This window comes from Colossoma macropomum, unplaced genomic scaffold (assembly GCF_904425465.1).
Source record: "Colossoma macropomum unplaced genomic scaffold, Colossoma_macropomum, whole genome shotgun sequence".
Classification (NCBI taxonomy): domain Eukaryota; kingdom Metazoa; phylum Chordata; class Actinopteri; order Characiformes; family Serrasalmidae; genus Colossoma; species Colossoma macropomum.
Window position 1 is genome coordinate 69,347 of NW_023495386.1, and position 19,800 is coordinate 89,146.

Genomic DNA, 19,800 nt, shown 5'->3' on the forward strand with positions numbered 1-19,800 from the left:
TAATGCATTATCACCCCCTACTGCTTTGGAGGGGAACATTTCCCTAGTATGGAGACGGAAGGCAAAGATCCTAAAGGGGAATTCCACCAATTTTTCTATATTTTTGCATACTGTTTGAGGTGTAATCAAAGCCATTCAGAACGTGTTGATGTGAAATGGTGCCTTGTAGAGAATCTTTTTGACTTGGATGTTCTTTACAATGTTGGTGATAGGAACCATGGGTAATAATTTTTACAACAAAAATATAGCCATTTTCTTTGCTACGCAAACGTGTCTTTTTATCAAGTTTAAAAATATTTTCAAATAAAGTAATAATTGTCTATATTAATATTCATACTGACAAACCATAGTACGCATATCTTAGATTCTGTTGGTTTCACTCCTTATTTAAGGCTGTATTTAGCTCTAGCCTTGCCGCACACATGGAATGATTCTTCTAACAATATGCTTTAAGCCTGGCAACGTCTTGCTTGCTTGGCTGTCAGCGATAGACTGACTGCTCTTTCTGAGGTCAGAAGGAGTCTTTGAATTATGCTGCGTTCCAGTGGTGTCAGAAATCAGAAAAAAACAGTTTTCTACGGAATCCCGCTGGTGACATCCCATATAAATAAAAATAATGCGTGGCCACACATTGTTTTTATTTATACAGGATGTCATCAGTGGGGCTCATATAACGGATTGAATGCATTGTTTTATATTAAAAATGTCTAAGCTTTTATAGACGATGTTTTTGCTCAAATACTCCATCTTAACCACTCATTCTGGACTCGCTCGTGAGCGCCCTCTAACATGTGAGAAACCTGGAAGATATTACAGAGTGGTTATTCTCCTCTCTCCAAGTTCTGTCATAACTTTCAGAAGACTAGACTGTAAAAAGATGCCTGAGTTGTGCGCAGCTCAGGGCTGTACAAACCGTGCAAAATCCAAACAATTTTTTTGGTTGTATTTGGCCATTATGAAATGATGCTGCAAGCTAATTAGTTGGCCACAGAGTCAGATTATTCCCAAATAGCATACAGATGTGGGCCACTTCTGGCAAAGATATGGCACTGCTGGCCCATGGTTGGCACTGGCTAACTACATGTGAGCCAAAAGTTGCCCACATATTAAAATGTTCATATGGCCCACATATCTCGAAACAGATCTGGGCCACTTCTGGCAGAAACATTGCAGTGCTGCAACCATTGACATTGGCAAACTCATTGTCAGCCAAAAGTGGCCCACATTAAAATGCTTAATGGCCCACACATCTCAAAACAGATCTGGGCCACTTCTTGCAAACATTGCCAGTGCTGATATGAGCTACATGATAATCATTTATATTTTAAACAGGGATTAAAAGGACTTTGGGGGTGCATGGGCACATTCAGATCTTGGCCACATATGGCACAGTACACTGTAAAAAATGTGCTCATTTATCAGGAAATCGTGAGTTCAAATCCCATCAACACTATAGCCATCTGCAGCTGGTAGTCTAAGAGTGTAAACACCCCCTCTCCCTGAGCCTCATAGCACTGTGCAGCATTCCCACCCAACAGGACAGTTTTTGTAATGACCTGGTTTTCTTACTAATGGTTTTTGAGTTGTGCATCAGTTCTGGCACTGGTGGTTTAAAGGTAGCTGAGATGTGGCCCTGTAATGGCAGCAAACAGGCTGGACACTCACTGTCCACTCTATCAACACTCCTACCTTGTCAGTTTACCTTGTAGATGTAAAGTCAGCAGTGGTGGACGAAGTACACAAACCATGTACTTGAGTTAAAGTAGAGATACCCACTGTAAAATATTTTTCCAGTAAAAGTAGAAGTCCTCCCTTTAGACCTCCACTTGAGGAAAATTACAAAAGTATTTGCCCTCAAATGTACTTAAGTATCGTAGTAAAGTAAAAGTACTGAAATATTAATTATGACTCTAATATCCTATTACCATTTTTGTAAGAAGACTCTTGCTTCATTAACTCATTTTAGGTGAAAATACTCTAGTGTCACTCTTGATAAACAAATCTTTTAATAGAATGTCATTAATTAGTCTGTGACTGATGTCTATTGAAATTATCATAAGCACAAAACGTTGAATGCAAACAATTTCCATTAGGTAGAACCAAGTGGCCATGAAATAACTTTTTGCAAACAAGTTTCAGTTTAAGATTTATTTGCAACTTAGTTACAAGTTCAATAAAACTTGCTTTAAGCACAGGTTCACAAATGTGTTTTCCTTCACTATATTGCATCAGTAGGTCTCTGTTCATAAACATAAACTAGCAAAAACAAATTTACTATAAAATGGAATAGTGTTTGTATAAATTCAGAAAAAAGACACATGGCAGTCACAACTGCATATGTGTACATATTTCTATATTGTGGTCTATTTACACAAAGTTAGGTATGAAACAGGAGTTTCTTACATCATTTATGTAGGAATAGACACTCCTCAAATTTTATGCTGCTGAACTGACGTTGAACCGTATGCTTACACTGGGTAGCTATAGGTCAAGACAAGCATAAAACAAAGTGTGCGCTGTACCCTGATTGGTGTGCTTGCTTTGCGCTTCTTTCATTTTGACATGTTACGTTTTTATACACACATAAGCCAAAAGGAATGACAGATTTCGCATAATGTAGTGGAATAAACAGTAAGATATTTGACTTTGAAATGTACTGGAGTGAAAGTAAAAAGTCAACCAAAATAGAAATACTTCAGTGAAGTACACTTACACAAAAAAACTACTTAAGTACAGTAATGAATTACATTTACTTCATTACTGTCCACCACTGAAAGTCAGAGATGATAGCTCATCTGCTGCTGCACAGTTTGTGTTGGTCATCCTCTAGTCCTTCATCAGTGGTCACAGGACGCTGCCCACAGGTCACTGCTGGCTGGATATTTTTGGTTGGTGGACTATTCTCAGTCGAGCAGTGAGACTGACGTGTTTAAAAACTCCAGCAGCACTGCTGTGTCTGATCCACTCATACCAGCACAACACAAATTAACACACCGCCACCATGTCAGTGTTACTGCAGTGCTGAGAATCATCCACCACCCAAAAAGTACCTGCTCTGTGAGGGTCCATAGGGGTCCTGACCACTGAGGAACAAAGTACGCAGAGAAACAGTTGAACTACAGTCTGTAGTACAGAGCTTGCATGGAGTGGATGTGGACACTCTTCATGTTAGGTAACATAAGAACATAAGAACGCCCTTCCCGGACTCTTTTAATACGGAGCAATGCTGTTGTAATACATGCAGTATGTGGTTTTGGCATTGTCTTGCTGAAATAAGCAAAGCCTTCCCTGAAAAAGACATCATCTGGATGGCAGCATTTGTTGCCAAAACATGTATATAGTGTTCAGCATTAATGGTGCCTTTACAGATGTGCATGTCACCCATGCCATGTGCGCTAAAGCACCCCTATACCATCATGAGTACTGGCAAGCAAGCTGAGTGGTCTTTAGCCTGGAGGACACAGTGTCCATGATTTCCAAAAAGAATTTTAAATGTTGATTCGTTGGACCACAGGACACTTTTCCGCTTCCCGTCAGTCCATTTTAAATGAAATTGGTGAGAAGGTGGCGGAGAAATGAGAAGGCGACTGCATTTTTGGATCCTGTTTATGGACGGTCTCTTCTTTGCGTGGTAGACTTTTAACTTGAATTTGTGGATGCAGCGATGAACTGTTTTCACAGACAGTGTTGTTCAGAAGTGTTTCTGAGCTCATGCAGTGATTTCCACTAGAGAATCATGTCTGTTTTTAATGTAGTGCTGAATGAGGGCCCAAAGATCATGGCCAGCAAATACTGTATTTTGGCCCTCCAGATTCTCTGAAACCTTTAATGTTGTTATGTACCGTAGGTGATGAAAAGCAAAAGTTCTTTGCTATTTTATGTTGAAAAACATTATTCTTAAATTGTTGCACTATTTGCCTGTGCAGTCACAGAGTGGTGAATCCGTCCTCATCTACACTTCTGAAAGACTCAGCCTCTCTGGGATGCTTTTTTCAAAAAACAATTAAATTTCTCAGTTTCAACATTTGATACATTTTCTTTGTACTATTTTTAATGAAATATAGGGTTTAAATGATTTGCACATGCATTTTGTTTTTATTTATATTTTGCACAGCGTCCCAACTTTTTTGGAAATGGGGTTGTAGAACATTTAATGGGATTAAATCTATTTTGTTCTTGCAACAAGAAAAACATAAAAAGTTGAATATACATTACATTTGTATAATCATAATCAGGTCTGCATACAAAATATAACAATATTAAAATAAGTTTGTCTATAGATGTATTTTCGTATAACTCCCCGCACTCAAGTCTGTGCACATCACTCTGTCATGTTCTAGTACAGGTAAATAGTCATCACTGTTAGGTGTCAGGGCGGCACGGTGGCGCAGTGGGTAGCGCTGTCGCCTCACAGCAAGAATGGCCTGGGTTCGATTCCCTGCTGGGTGACCAGGGTCATTTCTGTGTGGAGTTTGCCTGTTCTCCCCGTGTCTGCGTGGGTTTCCTCCAGGTACTCCGGTTTCCTCCCACAGTCCAAAAACATGCAGTCAGGCTGATTGGACATGCTGAATTGCCCCTAGGTGTGTGTGTGTGTGATTGTGTATGTCTGTCTGTCTGTCTGCCCTGCGATGGACTGGCGACCTGTCCAGGGTGTATCCTGCCTTCGCACAATGACAGCTGGGATAAGCTCCAGCACCCCACTGTGACCCAGAAGGATAAGCGGTTTAGATGATGACACTGCAAATGCAGATGTGACTGCAAAAAGAGACAATAATTGGACTTCTGTGTGTGTGTTTGTTTCCATGTGTCTGCACCTATGGAATATAAATAAAGTAATAAACAAATTATTAAAGTAAGCAAAAGCATTAATGGCTTTAAAAGGCATTAAAAGACTGCACTTATTTTTTTATTTATGTGAACGTTTTTTTTACATTAATTAACTAATTTATTTATTTTTGATTTATTTTATTGTTTATTATTTAATTTATTTTTTATATTAGTAGATTATGTCCTTCATAGTGTTTGTGAGCATGTGTTTGGTTGAGGTTTGTGTGGTTAGAAGGCTTCTGAGGTTGGAAGTTTCTGGACATGAGGTTGTGTACCTCACACACAAATGAAACCTTGGTGATCTGTGGACACTTCAAGCTTTGGATCAAAATTATAGTTTACAAGTAACTGTTGAATTTTTAATAAAAAAAAAAATATTCATAGTCATGTTTATATTTGATCAAAATTTAACATTCAATGTATAGAACAGATATTACATCCTAACATCATAATGATGAGGTAATGTTTACATATATTGACAGAGCGTTAATGGCCCCACTGCAGCCAGACTCACATTTAGAAGGGGCTAAGTGTGAGATAATCTGCATATAATGTGAAATGGTGGGCACATGTGGGCCTCAATGTTGGTGTGCAATCCCATCGGTGGTCTAAAAACGTGTGCTAAGAATTTTTCCCACTTCGGGCTGCCCATATGGTTATTGCCCTGTATTTGCCCTTCATTGGCCGGTATATGAGGAATTAGTGTGGGCTGCCACCTTATTTGTCCCCCAGTTTCATAACTGACTGGGGTCCCACTAAGGGCAACTCGTGGTGGCCCCACATTGGACCTACATGGGCATGTTTGCTGGGAAGAACCAAACAGCTACTCAACTCCAGATATCATCAGCCTAGATCAGCAATGATGTAATTTTAAAATTTTTTAATAATAAAATACAAACTTTGAAGCAAAATATTCAAAACACACAGTTAACTGCTACAAATCTGCTACCCTACATAGACAATCCAAAAAGTACAGTCTAACTACTGCAGAGAGGCCAGAATCTTTTATCATACTTCAGAGCTTGTTAAATTACTTCCATTCTGAAAACTTTCTACTTGCATGCTAGATCCAAATCCTATCAGTTTACTCAAAAAAGTTACTAAAAGTAATCAAGCCTCTTTATTAAAAATAAAACACTTCTTTTAGCCTTGACTATATACCAAAACCCACTTCTTTGCTATGGCTCTCCCTTTCTATATACCCCCACACACACATACTCTACACTCACACACATGCACACACCCCTCTTTTGATGCTCTACTTGCTCTGGAACATTGGTGCTAACACTGTGTTTATACTTTGTTTACTCAAGTACTCTGTATATCCTACCTCAGGAACTGCTGTGCTCACGTATGTTATCTGACTGCATATACTTACATATAACAGCATGTTAAATAATCTTTGCACCTTATTCTCACTGCCTCTTGCTCAGAAATGAGTGTTGTGTCAGCGCTGCACTGTCCTGTCTGTTTACTGTGTCTAATACTGTGTCTGTTTTATTTATCATATTTATTGCATTGTTTCTAGTTTAAATTTTTTGCACACTTACGTCTGCACTTTGTACTGTCTATTTCATTCCATGTTGCACCTTGTTCCTGGAGGAACGTAATTTCACTCCACTGTGTACTTATACATAGATGGAATGACAATAAAAGCCTCTTGACTTGACTTGACTTATAGTTAGGCTGTAATATCTAGGCCTGACGGTGTCATTACTTTCACTCTGTTAACAATATGTATTGTGCCCAGTCACCGCAAACAGAACTAACTATTTGTTTCTTTGCCGAGTTAAACAATCATGTGCAGACTGATGTTGTTGCCTCATCTGCCTTGATTGGGTGCCCCTACTCGCCTGCTTTCTGGACCAGTTCTACCACCATGGAACTTCCTGTATGTCCAATCAGTCCCCTGCTGAGCAAAAAGCCTCACCCCCATGCCCCACTCAGTCTCCTGATGATAGTGATGCCTGCACAGACTAAAACTAGAACTATTTAAACATAGACATTATTTCACCTGGCTCACAATCTACTGAGCTCTTCATATATTCATACTGACATATTGTGTTTGGAAAATGTTTTAGGTTAATGTGTTCTACAGCATTTATAATGAGGTTTTTCTATAAGGAATCTCATTCTGAGGGTGGGGCTAGCCCGTATCTGTGTTCTGTGTAGATTAGGAATTACTGAGTCAGTCAGGGCTGATGGTGGAGTAAGCAGGGCATGACTTAGGCTTAGAGTGAACATTTGGAGCAATGTTGAGCTTATGTACGGCGTAGCTGTGGCTTTCAACCGCTCTTTAATAAAGTACTATGACTTGTGCAATAGCTGTGTCTTCTGGTAAACACTACAAAACCATCATGATAGGCTTCTAACAGTAGTAAATGATGTTCTAGATGCAACTCCTCTGAATTTTCACTGTGATATGCTCCTAACAGTAGTCACAGGGTTTCACTGGTAACAGTAACTAGTTTTCATAGATGTGTTTTTCATAACCAATGACAGCAGTAGAGCACGGGGAACAAACTAACACGGGTCACAATTTAACGCACTTTTAATGTTGTTATAGAAGTATGAGCTTTTGGCAGCATGTGCTTTTGGCCACATTACCACATTTCCTAGCCATGGTCTCTCATGAAAATTCAGAGCAATTTCATCATCATCATCATCATCATCATCATCATCATCGTTAACCGCTTAGTCCAGATAGGGTCGCGGTAGCAGTTGGGAGAGCAGAGAATCCCAGGTGACCCTGTCCCCTGCAACTTCCTCCAGCTCATTCCCGGGGACCCCAAGCCGCTCCCAGGCCAACTTGGAGATATAATCCCTCCAGCGGGTCCTAGGACGACCCCGGGGTCTTATTCCGGTAGGCCGTGCCTGGTACACCCCCACCGGGAGGCGTCCCAGGGGCATCCGGATCAGATGCCCGAACCACCTCAGCTGGCTCCTCTCAATGCGGAGGAGTAGCGGCTCTACTCCGAGCTCCTCCCGGATGGCCGAGCTCCTCACCCTATCAAATAGAGTGTAGCCCGCCACCCTGCGAAGAAAGCTCATTTCTGCCGCTTGTATTCGCGATCTCATTCTTTCGGTCATTACCCACAGCTCATGACCATAGGTGAGGGTCGGGATGTAGACCGATCGGTAAACAGAGAGTCCAGTACAGCGACCGCATTACTGCTGCCGCTTGTCCCAGCCTGCGGTCGATCTCACGATCCTTCTTCCCATCACTCGTGAACAAGACCCCGAGATACTTAAACTCCTCCACCTGGGGCAAGTCCTTTCCCCCTACCTGGAGTGGGCATACCATCCTTTTCCGGGCTAAGACCATGGACTCAGACTTGGAGGTGCTGATCCGCATACCAACCGCTTCACACTCAGCTGCAAACCGCTCCAGTGTGCGCTGGAGGCATCCATGTGATCCAGCCAAAAGAACAACATCATCTGCAAATAGCAGAGACGCCACCCTCCGGCCTCCACACATAATGCCCTCCTGACCCCGGCTACGCCTTGACACCCTGTCCATGAATATCACAAACAGGAGTGGAGACAGGGCACAACCCTGGCGGAGTCCAACGCTAACACTGAAACACTGAGTCCGACTTAATGCCGAGTATACGAACACAGCTCTCACTCCGGGCGTACAGAGATTGAATGGCCCGGAGTAGTAACCCCGGCACCCCATACTCCCGGAGGACCTCCCACAAGATATCTTGGGGAACACGGTCGTAAGCCTTCTCCAAATCCACAAAACACATGTAGACTGGGTTGGCAAACTCCCATGCCCCCTCAACAATCCGTGAGAGGGTGAAAAGCTGGTCCATTGTTCCACGGCCAGGACGGAATCCGCATTGTTCCTCCTCAATCTGAGGTTCAACTATCGGTCGAAGTCTCCTTTCCAGCACCTTGGCATAGACTTTCCCAGGGAGGCTGAGCAGTGTGATACCCCGATAGTTGGCACACACCCTCCGGTCCCCTTTCTTGAAAATAGGGACCACCACCCTGGTCTGCCAGTCCAAGGGTACTGTTCCCGAGGTCCATGCACTATTGCAGAGGCCACGACAGCCCCACAATATCCAGAGCCTTAAGCATCTCCGGACGAATCTCATCCACCCCCGGTGCCTTGCCACTGAAGAGCTTGCCAACTACCTCAGTGACCTCCACCAGGGAAATGGAGCTCCACCAGGGGGTTCTTGGGTTACCGCCATGACAGGCACCGACAAGCTTTTGGCCACAGCTGCACCTGGCAGCTTCCACAATGGAGGTTTTGAACAGGGTCCATTCAGACTCTATGTCCCCTACCTCCTCCGGGACATGAGAAAAGCTCTCCCGGAGGTGGGAGTTAAAATCATTCCAAACAGGGGCCTCCGACAGTCGTTCCCAGCACACCCTCACTATTCGCTTGGGCCTACCGGGTCTAACCCTCAGTCTTCCCTGCCATCTGATCCAACTCACCACCAGATGGTGATCAGTTGACAGCTCAGCACCTCTCTTCACCCAAGTGTCCAGAACATATGGTCCCAGATCAGATGAAACGACAACAAAGTCGATCATTGACCTTTGACCCAAGGAGCTCTGGTACCATGTACACTTATGAACATCCTTGTGTTCGAACTTGGTGTTTGTTATGGACAATCCATGCCTGGCACAGAAGTCCAATAACAATTCACCATTCAGGTTTAGATCAAGCAGGCCGTTCTTCCCAATCACGCCTCTCCAGGTCTCCCAGTCATTGCCAACATGAGCATTGAAGTCTCCCAGTAAGACTATGGAGTCTGTAGTTGGGACCCTTTCCAGAACCCCGCCCACTTGCTCCAAGAAGGCCGAATACTCCGACCTGTTGTTTGGTGCATAAGCACACACAACAGTCAGAGTTTTCCTCTCTGCGATTTTAATACGCATTGGGGCGACCCTCTCGTCCACCGGGACAAACTCCAACTGTACTGCCGCCAGCCGGGGACTCGTGAGTATCCCCACACCCGCCCGGCGCCTCTCACCTTGTGCAACCCCGGAGTAGGAGAGGGACCAACCCCTTTCCAGGAGTTTGGTTCCAGAGCCGATACTGTGGGTGGAGGTGAGCCCAACTATATCTAGTTGGTACCTCTCAACCTCCCGCACAAGCTCCGGCTCCTCCCCCCCCAGTGAGGTTACGTTCCACGTACCAAGAGCCAGTTTCTGCCGCAGGGGCCTAGGCCACCAAGGGCCCCCCTGCAATCTCCCACTGCCTGTACGGCACTGCACCACTCCCCCATGCTGGACCTTGCGGGTGGTGGGCCCACATGGTCCCCCCACGTTGCCTCTTTGGGCTGAGCCCGGCCGGGTTACGTGGGCTGCCCGGCCACCAGGCGCTCGCCGAGGGACGCTACCCCCAGGCCTGGCTCCAGGGGTAGGTCCCGGTGACCCTCTCCCGGGCAGGGTACATGATGTTTTGCGTCCGTTTTTCATGGAGGTTTTTGGATCGAGTTAGTCTGGGTCTTCACTCCAGACCTGTTCGCCCTGGGAGACCCTACCGGGAGCATGTTGCTCCCGACGACTTAGCTCTGAAGATCCCTAGACCACACAAGCCCTTCCGCCACGACAAGGCCCCGATCCAGGAAGGGCAGAGCAATTTGTCTGTGTTTAAAGGAGTTGTGCCAAAGAATGTTTTCAGGGCATGTAAGTATTTTTTTTCAACAGTTCTTGTTTTGTTTTTGTTTTTTTTTTTGGTTACTGAGCTCTTTGTATAAATCACAGAATCTAACCTTCTATTACTTTGATCATTATCTTGTTGCCTATAATGTAGCACCATTTTAAATCATGTGACAAGCTTACAGCAAGTGCTAGCTAGGCTTAAGTACAGCCTCCATAAAGTGGGGTTAGTTGTTACATGGCATTACAAGTAAGCCACCTGTAAATTTTGTCTTTTTGTTCTACATGTTTTTTATTTTATAAAATGAAAAAGAGAAAACATCCAAAATCAGGGATTTTCTTCTACTTTATTAGCATTAGTATTTGGGTTCTAAATAAGTATATTAATGAAATTGACATTAACAGATGGTAAAGCTGTAGTTATTCAGACACAAAGTTCCATATTTTACTGATGTGTGATATTTTTTATCTGCTGTCTTACACCCGACAAAAACAGTTGTCAGTGTTTGACACTCAGTTTTCATATATAATTTGATGTGTGTGTATGTATCTAACAATAGAGCTGTCTGTCTGTTTTATAGATAGATAATATGTAATGCAGTATGGTTGGAAAATATATGTGTTTCTCACAACATAGAATTATTTTGAATTAACTTTGTTTGCAGTAATTCATCAGACTTTTCTAGCAAGTGTTACAACTAACCCTCTGTCTGTTACAACTAATCCCACCCATGGGGCAAACTGTAACATTGCACTTCTTGTAATTTTCAGTGGAACTGTACATGAATGGTGCTAAAAACAAAGTTCAAGTGTTCTTTTGTAGCAAAGATGTATTTGTTGCTTGTATAAAATTATTGTAATTATTCCAATATTTAAAAAATTATTTCGCCAAAAATAGGTTGGGTTAGGTTGTGTCCTGCTTTCCCCTACTTCTGTCCACTGACAGGCTGTTTTTTTTCTAGATTCAATATTGAACTTATGGGTATTATTATTATTATTATTATTTGTAAAATCTTTTTTATTCATATTGCTGTTGTTGTGTTATTGTTTGCTATCTGTTGTCTACCAGAAGAGGATGGGTTCCCAGTTTGAGTCTTGGTCCCACTCAAGATTTCTTCCTCTTGCTCTTGGGGAGTTTTTCCTTGCCACTGTTGCCCTTGGCTTGCTCTTTTGTGCCTTGGACTTGGATTTTCTGTGAAGCTGCTTTGTGACAACACCTGTTGTAAAAATAAATCTTGATTGATTTGTGGAATTTGGACTAATGAAAAGCATTGTTTTTTTTTTATCAGAGCTGTTATTGTACTTTGCTTAATTTCAAACTGTCATGTTGTAGAACTTAACTAATAAAAACAAAGGCAGAGAGTAGAAGAAGCAGTGATTGACAGAAACAGATTCTGACATTAACAGCTGAACCTAAAAATAGAGAGAGCAGGGAAAGAGTCAGATACAGTGCAGTAGCTAAATGTAGCAAGATGGGACCGTAAGTGCTGTACACAGTGTTTGTCTGTCATTCATAAAGGAGAACACAACTTCCAGTGTATTAAACTGACCAAATTTATAGGAGGCAGAATTTTTAAAGAAGAATGGGTGAACAGAAGTGTTTCTTAATAGCACGGCACAGTTTAAAGTATTCCTTCATTCAACACACCCAATCCAGCTTATTATTGAACTCTTCATGAGCTCGATCAAGTGTGTTGGGTTATGGAATAGTTAGAAACCTTGCAGTGCTGTAGTTAGCCAGAGGCTGGATTGAGAAACACTGGTCTACAGGACTGTGTAGCCTGTCCTATATGGTTGTGAAACATTTATTGTGCGCATTATATGATAATGTATATGTCAATCAATTCATAATTACCTCTTACTTGCAAAATGATGTGAGCATGTGTGGATGGTGGCAGAAGCTGATGGTCTAGGGTGGGGCTAAAACTTAAGGACACCTCCTTTTCTGTTACTGCTAATGTCAGCATACCAAAAGAGGGAACAGATGACCTGCTGGAGCAGTCAAGTTGTGCTGTAAATACCAGGACAAACAGGCACATAGCATAAAAGCATGGGAATAGTGATTTTTTGTTTTTGCATTTTTGTTGGATCAAGGAGTAAACTACGTTAAAGCTGTTGCTATTAGAGCAGAACCATCCAGATACACTGAAGGACATTACCGAACTGTGTATGGATATCTAGTGGAGGTTAGAAAACAAAACCCAGAAGAGGACAGTAATTTGGTGGAACACATATATGAATACACTTGGATTTTTTCTCTTTTTTTTACTCAAGAGGGAATCTGATGCCAACAAAGTTTGATTAGTCTGTGTTCGTTCACATTGCCACAAATGTTTCTGAACTCTTTACTTGTGGTTACAACTGACCTTGCAGCTGCACTGCTGGGAAATGCCTTATTTCGTCGGCATTTTCATTTGTTGTTGTCAGCCGTGATCATGTTTGGACCCTTGCTGAACTTATGGGTATCTCAATATAGTGTTTTTGCAAAGAGGAGCCATTTTCTCTACAGGTGAGCGACACACGTTATAACACATAACTAAGGTTACCTTAACCCTTGAACTTCAGGAGTCCATATGTGGGCCCACACTTCAGTTCTTTGCTCTCATAACTACTTTACATAATTTCATATAAAATAATTTATAATGCTACTACTGAGTAATAAGTTTTAAGAGTAATTGTGGAATAATAATGATGCCGTTTAAAGGAATAAAAGTGAACACATTTTAGGTTTATATTTGATACGTTGTATATGCTGATGCAAGTTTTATTTCTAAGATGTAAAAAATGTCTGTGACATATGAATGACACATTGACCACAATGCCCTGACTAATGCTCTGTTCAGTTGATTTACCAATGAATCAGTTACAGATACTGTCACAAGCAAATGTGCCAATATTTCCAGCACCAGTACAATTTTAAATATACCATGATAATTTCTAGAATTTCTCTTTTTTATTTAAAGCCTAAAAATGAACAGGGCTTTGATTATAAGCAACAGCAAATTATAGGCTAATTTTCATTTAACCTCTTTCTAAATGATATACATGTTAAGCAAATACTCTAAAAGTATGTGTTTGCCAGAGGTGGGAACAAGTCAATAAGTTGCATGTAAGAAATTAGTCTCAAGTCCTCACACTTAAGTCCTGAGACAAGTTCCAAGTCAAGATAGTCGAGTCTCAATTCTAGTCCCGAGTCAGTACAGGCAAGTCTCAAGTCGAGTCCCAAGTCAATAGTCCAGATCTTCGAGTCCTAAACAAGTCAGTATGCATTCTTCAGCTAATTTATGCCTATAACACTGAATAATGGTAACAGTACTATAGCCTTTTAATGACAGCAGGTTACCAGTGTATGGCTGAATATTAAGTTTTAATATTATTATTTTTTTACCTTTCCAACTAAAATACAAAATTCATAGTACACAGATAACCATGACAGGCATAATGGTATACACAAAGAGTAGTGCACTACACATGAAAAGATTTTAAAAGTACTGCTGTACTTAATTAAAAAAAACATTATATTTGAAGAAGCCTGTATATTTGAAGATTGGGTGCACAGGATTAAAATAAAAAACTAGACCAGCCAACTAAAAATAATTGTTAATTTAATTTGAATTTAGACGACAACAGAAACCAAAACAACTGAGCTGAACAAAGTTTGCAGAAAAGACAGCAAAATGATGGTGAATTTATGAAGCTGAAGTTGACTTTTTTCGCCAGCTTCTTATTTGAATTTTCCGTTCCACCTTAAATGGTGCAGCAATCAGGTCCCAGAATGTAACTGCTGCACCATTTAAGGTGGAACAGAAAATTCAAATAGGAAGCTGGCGAATAAAAAGTTAACTTCAGCCGTGTGGTCGAACAGAGAAAGCTGTGTTCCTTTTGTTTTGCTACCATGAGGAAAATGGTCAGTTTGCCTGGTTAGTTTCTCCAGTAAGACTGGAGTTTAAGCGCTGAGTGAGGGTGTGCGATATTGAGCTCTAACGATTCTCTTGTCTACTGAAATAAAATACACCAAGCATAAGCACAATAACAGACATTTGACAATGTTGCTGTTTATTCAATTTACAGCAGGAAACAAATTCATTTATATGAAAAATAATCGACTGTGTAGAGAGTCCCATCTGCAGTCATTCTCTCCACACGATAGGCATTATTTTTTATTATTCCACAGTGTGGAAGTTTTAATGATGGCCCAGTTACTTTATTTAGAATATTGTGACATAAGACCCTGGCTTTTGGTTTACCAAACCATTAAGGTATACACTTGTTGCCAAGTTACATTTATCTTGTATCTACATTCATTGGACATATTACCTGGTACACCTACCATATAGACGCACTTTGTAGGTGTAGATTATTAAAGATTGAGGTGTAGATTAACTGTAGCCTGTCTGTTATTGTGACTCTTAACCACATCCATCACTGGAAACAGACCGCCACAGGGCCGCTACTTACCAAATATTATCTGGGTGGTGGATTATTCTTAGAACATGATAATGGTATTGTGTGCTGGTATAAGTGTATCAGGCACAGTACAGTTTCTAATCCAAATCCAGTATTATGCATACTTCTGAATGAGTACCTAGCTGCACTGGTGGTGCGTGAAAGTGACAAAAAAAATCCTGACTGAAACTGAAATTCAGGACACACTTAATGGCTCTGAGTGAACATAACAATGCTAATAATGCCTCAAAGGTGATAATCACCATGTTGGGAAAGAGAACTGACAGAGAACTAGAGAAGGCAAATTTTATTTTGAACAGCTTGCTAAATAATATAAACATATTAAAGAAGTTGTAAAATTCAAAAAAATATAATACTTCATGGTTCCCAAAGGTGCCTCTGCTATAATGGCAGAAAACAAAAATCATGTTGAAATGGCTTTGGAACTTCCACATAGCAGTCTGAAATTCTTCCAGCAGGGGGTGCACAAGTTGCTTTAGTGCTTGCCATTTAGAGAAGAAGCAGCCGCAAATCTCAGCAGGAACTAACATCAAAAGTAAAAATTTGTATTACTGAAAGTTATTGCGTTACTCAGTGTTATTTATGTGATTTCCGTGAAAGAATTTAATTAAATCAATCAATGCTAAAAAAGCATGTAAGCTAAAGGTCGTATAGTTGGTAGGCCTAAGCTGCAGTGGACAGTGTTTGAGTGCTTCTCTGTTGATCTGCTGCTGCTCAGACTGTATAAATGTGTCTGTGCTAACCAACACAGGAGTCATTTTCAATACCAATCAAATGATTTGTTAAGTGTTAGATTTTGACACTTCGTTGTAGTCAGTGTGCAAAATACCCCCGGGTATTCGGGGAGCCCCATGTTGACTACTCCAGCATTGCTAGACTGCTAACTCACTCACTTAGCGGCACTAAAGCTAGCTTCAATGGCCGCAGAACGTTTGATTGAACAATTCTTTTTCCGGAAATGGCCATTTATAGTTTGGGAATGCAGTCTTCCACACTTTAATTGAGATCTTACACGTCATCTTTTCTCTTCAATTTAAGAAATGAGTAACGATTCATTTTTTACCCCAATCTCTAGGGAAATTTGGCAGGTTTTCAGATTTACAAATATGCTGTGGCATACTGTAAAGTTTTTCAGCAGTATCCCAGACATAGTTACAGGGCTATGAAGGTCATTGCTATACAGTGCTACCCTGAGGAAGTACATTGCTGCATCTTTTCTTAGTTAAGTATATCAAAGACAGAAGATTACAGATTGCAGATGAAGCAGCTAAACAATGACCTTTCCTTGAATTTGTATTTGAGCATCTGTTATTTTGTAACGGATGGCATAATGTCATAATAAGTTTATTGTTAACTTCCTACAAAGTGATAAACCATTGTTCCCCATGAACAGAACATTTTCATTCCCTATGGTTTAGAAATACCCTTAAAATGTCTGAATACTCTGTGTGATCCACTTTGCAAAGTACTACTAGGACAACTGGACTGTGCCTCCTGTGTTCTCTTCTCACTGCACAACAGCACCTGTGAAAGTAGGAGAATTCTCTTTAGGTTCTGTGGTAGTAACAAGATTTTCGACACAATGATAGTCCTATGGTAAACACAAATAACTGTAACAACGATTTAACAGCAAAAGTTCTGATTTACCTTTTGGCATTTGGTTTTATGTGAAGAGTCACAGACAGTGATTCTGGCCAGCTACTGTTTTTTATTTTTTAATTATCTGACTTAAGTGGCAATGTATGACGACTCTGTGATGATTGTCAATGGTCTGCAACATTTCTAGCTCCACCCACATGTCCTGGTTCAGTAGACTTGGTACCCCAAGGGTGATAATCAAATTCAAAGGGGAATAAAGTAAAGAATACATATTTTATCAATGTAGAATATATAATCATTAAATTCTACCTCTAGAGGCAGTATCCCTTATATACAAAGTATCTACATTGTATAAATTTACTTTTAGAACATTTCTAACTTTACAATCATTAGCAATAAAAGGAATTCAACATTTTGATTTTCTTTAGTGATATTCCTTTAGAAATCATACTATTTACTTATTACAGAACCAGATATTTTGTTTACTTTATTTGAAAGTTGAAAAGCATCTATCACACTTAAATAGACATATAAATATAATTAAAGGCAGTCTGAGAGAGACAAAAAGTAAGAGAGCAGAGAGTCAGGTTGTGTTCTGCGATAAGCTGACAGAATAAAATGTCTCTTGTTGCAAATGTATCTTTGCTGCTTTGTTAGTGCATCTTCATGTCATAAAGGACACAGAAACTAAACTTTTAGCTTACATGCGATGACAACATTTCACTAAAATCAGTACACTACTATCCATAGCCTTAGAGCATCACTTACTATTTGCTGTAAAACGAAAAGAGAAAAAGTCAGAGTGTGACAGGATTATTAATTTTAGTTGTTTTAAGAGCATGGGCAAAACTATACTTGACTAGATTTCTCATACACCAGCCTTATACAGCCATATACCTCCAAAACTGTGGGAAAAACATCTTTTATATGTATGGGTTCACACCTATTTGTAATGTGTTTTGCAAGCTTCAGATGTCTGTTTTAGCTCAAGTCAAATGTACATGCCATGCATGATATAAAAGCAAGTGTGGAAACGTAAATTTAAAGCACTGCTACCTTGCAGAACCAAGCATTTTCATGGCAGTGGACAAAATATATAAAGAAGAAAACTGAAGCTGATGGCCAGTGTCTTAATGAAGAATGGACTGAAAAATGCCTTTATTATGCTATTGTTACGATATACTGGTGTGACCCATGCTACCATGCCACCACCATGTTGGTGTCACAGCTATACTGTGAATGGTCCATCTCTGTGGTCCTTTTCAGTAATGGATTTCAGTAAATTCAGGTTAGCTGAAAAACTGTTTCACAAGATGGGCTACAGTCAATACTTTTGCACATCTATAGCAGGTGCACCTAATGTAGTATAGGTATCTAATAAACGGATAACTTGGTATAAGTTTTGTTGTCTAAAGAATTTCATAAGCAGTCTGTGTCATCTCACAAAAATATGATTTGCATGCCATGTTCTTCTCCCTTCCATCCTCTAACACAAATATGAAATTGTTTGAAAAAAATACAAAAGACCCCTTGAGGTTTAACCAAAAAAGAGGTTGTAACCATTTGTGATAACGGCATGCTCCTACCTGCAACACCAAAAAATGGTTTTGATAGCTACATTCTGTTTCTGTCTCTGTTTTCAACTTTAGGATTTTTCTACGCTCAGGCTGGGGCTGGACCTGTGTGTTTGTTGGCTCTTTCATCTTCCTTCTGTCTTATTCTGTTCGGCGCTCCCTCATACTTACGCTGCGACACCTGTCGCGTCTGGCTGTAGCAGAAGCGCTGTTGCTGGGCTTCCGGAAGGTGCTCAATCTGTTGGAGAATGCCACAGGGAGTTGCTATGAGCCTCTCAGTGCAGCTCCTGAGCTTGCTTCAGGAGCTAATGAAGCAGGTCAGCCATTATTGCTTTTACGGGAAGGCGAGACAAAAGCTATCTGCATCAGCTCTGGCATGCTGTGGCGCGGCTATGAGGTCTCTGAGGACATCTTTCTGCTTTGCCTGTGCTGCCTATTGCTGGCTGAGGAGACAGCAGTGTTTGGGCCCTATTTAAACCTGGGTGGGGCCTCTGGAGCACCCTTACGCATTCTCTTCCTATTCTGTGTCCTGCTGCTGAGTCTCTGGTTATTCCTGATTTTTTGCCTGCTGGCTTACTTCCCACAATTCCCAACCCAGCTCCTGGGGGGTGCTCTGGGTTGTCTAAGCTGGAGGGCAACGTATCAGGGCTGGTACCACTTGGGACCAAGCTGGTACTGTCCTGGAAGGCCTGGGGTGGGGCTCCTAACAACATAGATAAGAGAACGTTTGTAATAATATGAAATATTACAATTTTTTTTTTCAACTACAAGGTTGTAGTAGTGTTTGCAGTTTTCAACTACCTCTGAAACCTTTCTGAGCTTTTCTTAATAGTTTGCATATAGTTAATTCATTAAAATATCTTAGCATTGTCTGAAATAAGTTTTTTGAATTACCCCATATCGGTTTGCAATATCACTACTTACATTTAAAAATTGGTGGGAGACCCATGTGCTATATGCAGTGTTACAGTATGTCTCAGTTGCTTGAACACTTTTGTCCATTTAGAAGCCATATTCTCAAAACAGTCCACACACAGAAATAAACAGGAGCTTACTGCCCAAAATAATACATTGCCTTTGCAAAATGTTTTAACTCATAAAAACACTAAACACATGCCACAGAAGTAAACTTTTCTTTCAAACATTACAACTTACAATAAGGTGAGTAAATTCTTTCGAACAATCACTAAACAACCACAAAAAACACAAAATACAGGTTTCAATTTGAATCTATTCAGCTTTGGTGCTATAAGTCTTTGCTGTACTACTGATACTTAACTGTAAATTAAATTAGAATGTGCAGTGTACCTTTGTACCTTCATTTATGTTAAAGCTGAGACTGTGAGAGAAATGAATGAAAGTATTTTGGGACTTGTGGTCACTGAATGCATTATGTTTTCAAAAATGAAAAAAAGATCTGTTCATGATTCAGTCCAAATAGAGTGTTGTTCTGCTAACCATTTGAAAAGTTTTCAAAAAGATAACTCAGTACTGAAAAGAAAATGTTGGTAGTACATCACCTTTACACATACTTACAGTTGAAAACTGATCACAACTGATTGCTAAGTTAACAGTGCACTAGTCTGTCTTGTTCACAAAAGGGCTAAATGTAGATAAAACAGTATTTTCAGTAAGAGTATTTTCTACATGCTGTCACTACATTTTCACTCTGTTATTTGGTGACTTTTGTTCTTCTATGAGATCTTTATGA

At 40.6% G+C, this 19,800-nt stretch overlaps 1 protein-coding gene across 1 annotated transcript; it reads left to right on the forward strand.

The window, feature by feature from the left end:
- Positions 1-12,349: 12,349 nt before the first annotated feature.
- On the forward strand, positions 12,350-19,158 carry fitm1l (fat storage inducing transmembrane protein 1, like). Its single transcript, XM_036562445.1, has 2 exons — positions 12,350-12,958; positions 18,165-19,158. Exons 1-2 carry the CDS (start codon positions 12,780-12,782, stop codon positions 18,802-18,804), a joined length of 819 nt encoding a protein of 272 aa, XP_036418338.1. The 5' UTR covers positions 12,350-12,779; the 3' UTR covers positions 18,805-19,158.
- Positions 19,159-19,800: the final 642 nt, after the last annotated feature.

What these genes read in the sequence shown, in the direction of transcription:
- fitm1l (XM_036562445.1), top strand. Translation starts at nt 12,780, where the DNA reads ATGTTTCTGAACTCTTTACTTGTGGTTACAACTGACCTTGCAGCTGCA. An exon ending in AGGAGCCATTTTCTCTACAG is followed by an intron (nt 12,959 to 18,164) that starts GTGAGCGACACA and finishes TTTCAACTTTAG; the next exon opens with GATTTTTCTACGCTCAGGCT.